Source organism: Marmota marmota, unplaced genomic scaffold (assembly GCF_001458135.2).
Source record: "Marmota marmota marmota unplaced genomic scaffold, marMar, whole genome shotgun sequence".
NCBI lineage: Eukaryota > Metazoa > Chordata > Mammalia > Rodentia > Sciuridae > Marmota > Marmota marmota.
In genome coordinates this window covers 5,239,086-5,243,777 of record NW_026000249.1, presented here as the reverse complement: position 1 = coordinate 5,243,777, position 4,692 = coordinate 5,239,086, and the positions used below count along the sequence as shown (strand labels likewise).

Genomic DNA, 4,692 nt, shown 5'->3' with positions numbered 1-4,692 from the left:
AAAAAAAAAAAAAAAAACAACAGAACTTTTTGTTCTAATTTTTAAGTCATTATCATACAGTGCATAAAAGGAAACAAACAAAACTCTTTAAGTACAAATACCAAATTGCTAACAATATTTATGTCAGTGTAGGCATGATGATGTAGAAAGATTTCCAGTTTAGATGGTCTATGCCTTCATATTCTTAAAATAATGTGTTACTTTTTTTATAATCTAAAAAAATAAAGTCATTTGCATTTTGAAAAGAAAATCTCAAGAATTTCCAGTGGTTTTTTTTTTTTTTAAACAAAGCAAACAGAAGAATGGGGTTTTGTTGTACAGTATAATGATAAATCAGGCTTAATAGGAATGGGAAGCTTGGCATCCATTAGCAGGCAGATCGGAGTGCGCTACAGAGTCTGGTGAGGGCTTTGAGCGTCTGCCACGGACCTCTCTCCCCAGAGCTGTGCAACTTGAGCACCGCTGGCGGGGCCTTGTTCATTTTTATATCTGCCAATTGTGTTTGGCCAACCTTCAGATTTTCTCAAGACTCCATTGTGTTCAATGTTATCAGTTCTGGCGTTTCTTTTGGGCACTCTTGTGTGTTTGAACCCACCAACCATCACAACCATGTCCTTAGAGTGTATTTTATCCTCCTTATCCTTCTGTGCCTGCTTTTGTCTATTCAGTCACTGTGTCTTTGACTCCTGGGCCCTTCCTTCCCACCATGAACTCTGCCCTATATTTCATTTCCAGATTGTCTTTTCTGCTGAAGGCACAAGGAATGACATCCTCACTCCTTTTTGAGTTTGCCATTTCTAGGTTCACATCTCTCCAAGCAAACACTGCAAATATTCATGAAAATCAAGTGCTGGGGCCAAGAGTGCAAATGTTAGGTTGTGGCTGGATATGAGCTCTTGGCCCCTCAGTCATGGTAGGAATCTCATAGATACTATGTATCCTTTTCCCAGAAAAATGCACACTTTTGAAAAATTGTATGGACAATTCCAGGGATTTCACAAGCCATCTGAAGCCCATTAGTCCCCCAGAGATTTTTGTATCCTTACATCCTTGCAACTGATGCATGTTATACTTTAGAATAGATAAGAAAAAATGAGCCCACTGAAAACTAGAATTCAACTAAGTAATAAAAAAAAAAAAAAAACAGGGCTGGGGTTGTGGCTCAGTGGGAGAGCGCTTGCCTAGCATGTGTGAGGCCCTGGGTTCAACCCTCAGCACCACATAAAAATAAATAAATAAAATGAAGATATTGTGCCCAACTACAACTAAAAACTAAAATATTAAAAAAAAATCTTTATAGCATTATGTACACTTCAGGCTACCTGGGGACATAGCAAACCGAAGATAAAAGACAAATTGGAGTCTTGCAGTTAATAGAACTAGAAGGAACAACTTGTTTGTTAATATGACTTTTGGCATATAGATATACAGCCACATGAATTGTGCATTTTCTACTTTGGGTGGCTCTGAAACATTGGGAGTGAAGTCATTTAGGTTTAGAAGCATGTAGTGTGCACGCATGTGTGTGTAAGAAAGTGCACATATGTGAGTATGTATTTTAATCAGCTCACAGAACTAGAATCTCAAATACATGTCTAAAAGAAAAGAAAGGATTTTATCTTCAGATTTTTCTTTTGTCTTTCCTTTTGGCATTATGGACACTAACATTTTAATGTTGCTGGTCCTTTTTTAGGGTGGACGAGTTTCATTTATACCATATCTGGAGATGTGTATATTGGTAAGTTATAAGTATATCATTTTGGCTTCAACTGCAACTTAATTTAAACTACTAAAGGGATAAATGGTAGATTGAAACTATTTTGTATAATCAAATACACCAGCCCTCTCTACATTCACAGCAGGGTGCTCACAGTTCCAGAATTTTCAATGAGGGAGAATATGAATACCATTCATGACATAGCCATTTTCTGTGGTCTCTGTGCAGACAAGAGGTCCAAGCATGATTATGTGTGTTATCATCTCACTAAGAAGAGGTTGGCAACCTCCATACTATAAGGAGATGCAGCTATAATACACTCCCCTAGGAGCAGGAATCTATCTCCTCGGAGGTGAAAGGAGGTGAATTAGCAGTCCCAGGTGCCTCTGAAGTATCTCAAAGTGAGTTTTTTCCTATTCTAAGGGTTGTGTATTGTATAGCTTGTTGAGTCTTTTAAAAAAGGGACATTTGAGAACTAATTAACTCTCATTTTTTTACATGAGGAATGTGAAATCTAAAGGAAGTTATTTAACTTGCCAAGGGTACATTGGTAGATCTGGGACCAGAACCAAGATAGGAAATGGTTGTAGCAGATGCTGTTAGTGCCGTACCCATAGCCCTGGGGCTGTACATCCTCAGTACCTACTGATCAACTTCCAGTGGCCAGTATCTATGCCACTTTCTCTCAAACCCTGGAAGGCTGCTCTGCCCCGGACAGGCAGGTTGAAAGTGCTAGAGAATGAATATTCTGAAAGTTACCTGGATCCTCAGGTAGAATAACCCAGAAGCCTTTGTGAGAGACCTTTTCCTAAAGTTTCCTGGTGGGAGTGTTCCCCATGACTCGCCCTTCATTGTCTGCCTTCTGTTCCTGTCTAACCCTTCTGGACTGTTGTTCCCTGGAATCAAATAAACTTATTGCACCAGAATATTCATCTTTAGCTGTGCTTTTGGGAAAACCCCAAAGAGAATCAAGTTCTCATTTTCTGCTTCTCATCCCTGTGAACACTGATGGCTGGGGAGGATCCCAAGGTGCAGGCCACGAATCCCCATTTCTGAGACCCTCCTTTCCACCTGCTTCCTGCAGATGCCCATAATGAACTTCCAGGGGCCCTAACATGACCACCTCTTTGGGAATACACTGTAAGCTCCAGGATAGCTGGCTCGCTAACATCATCTGCTCAGAGCTAGAAGGCTACACTCAGAGGTAGTTTAAAGCATTCTTTTTTTCTTGGTCCCAGGGATTGAACCTAGTAGTGCTTAACCACTGAGCCATATTCCCAGCCCTTTTTAATTTTTTTTTTTTTTTTAATTTTGAGACACAGCCTTGCTAAGTTGCTGAGGCTGGGAATGTGAACTCATGATACTCCTGCCTTAGCCTTCCTTTTTTTGGTATTGGAGATTTAACTCAGAAGTACTTGACCCCTGATCCACATCCCCAGCCATATTTTGTATTTTATTTACAGATCAGGTCTCACTGAATTGCTTAGCACCTTGCCTTTGCTGAGGCTGGCTTTGAACTTGCGATCCTCCTGTCTCAGCCTCCTAAGCCGCTGGGACACAAGTGTGTGCCACCATGCTTGCCTAAGCCGTGCTTTATATTTTCCCAAAAGAGTGCTCAATTATCTACAAGTTTTCTTCTGGAAATAACAGTATTTTGAACTTATTCCTAATATGGTGTAAGTGGACTTGATTCCTCTTTCACTGAATAGCAGTTCAATTAAGGGTCAGAAGCAAAATTCATTTATTTTAGCATTCAAGAAAGTATGAAAATAATCTAGTATTGTATATAAATCCCTGAGCACATATATTAAGCTATATTAACCACCTGGAAGAGATGAAATATCATTTATTTTTATAATCTTCTGAATATCCTGATAATTCCATAATACTTTGTGAAAATGTAAAAAAATAAAATGGAAGTAGTACCCTTGATTTATGATTTCAAGACCAAGATTATTATCTGTGTAAATGGAACATAATAAAGAAAGCACATGAATTCTAAGGTGGATTCCAGAAATATTTATGTGGAATAAGAAAAAGCAGGAGAAAGCGAACTTTCTATAAAGGACCAGACAACAAATACTTTCATCTCTGTGAGCCACAAAGTAGTCTCAGTTGTGACTACTCAACCCTACCAGCAGGCACAAAAGCAGCCATAGGCAATAACACATACAAATATATACAATTAAATTTTATGTGAAATTTGTGTATTTTTCATATGTCATCAAATACCATTTTTAAATTTCTTCCAACCATTTAAAAAAGTAAAGACCTTTCCTAGCCTATTGGCTCTACAATTGATTTTGGTTTTAATGTCATTATGAAGGATAAAGGGGAGGAAAAATTAACAAGTAATCTTCAAAATCTATTTTAATCCATTGTTACAGTCTTGTTTCCTGAGAGACCTTTAGTTCCAGAAGTTAATGCATGAAAAGCTCTGTACTTCTCAGGGTGAGAGTGCCACTGATTTTTCTTATTGTTTTTTTCTTATTTTTAAAAATTGTCTTATTTTATCCACTTATTTTCCTTGAGGTGAGGCAGGATTTTTCTGAGTCGTCTCTGATCACTGGCCTGATTCCCATTTGTGACCACGGGCCACAAGTGCAAAACATCTGGCAAGAAATAGGGTTGTGTGGCCAGGTGCAGTGGTGTATACCTGTAATCCCAGTGGTTTGGAATCCTGACACAGGAGGATCATGAGTTCAAAGCCAGCCTCAGCAAAAGCAAGGCCCTAAGCAAATCAATGAGACTTTGTCTCTAAATAAAATACAAAATAGGGCTGGGGGTGCTGGGGTTGTAGCTCAGTGGCAGAGCGCTTGCCTTGCACAGGTGAGGCACTGGGTTTGATCCTCAGCACCACATAAAAACAAACAAACAAAATAAAGATATTGTGTCCATGTATAACTAAAAAAAATATTGAAAAAAATAGGGCTGAGGATGTGGTTCAGCGGTCAAGTGCCCCTGAGTTCAATCCT

At 38.9% G+C, this 4,692-nt stretch overlaps 1 protein-coding gene across 1 annotated transcript in view; it reads left to right on the top strand.

Annotated features, from left to right (window-relative positions):
- Pir (pirin) overlaps window positions 1-4,692 on the top strand; it is a 105,767-nt gene that overhangs the window by 77,880 nt on the left and 23,195 nt on the right. The window contains exon 7 of the mRNA XM_048796369.1: window positions 1,694-1,738. Coding sequence (XP_048652326.1) covers window positions 1,694-1,738 — 45 coding nt within the window. The remainder of the gene's footprint in view (window positions 1-1,693; window positions 1,739-4,692) is intronic.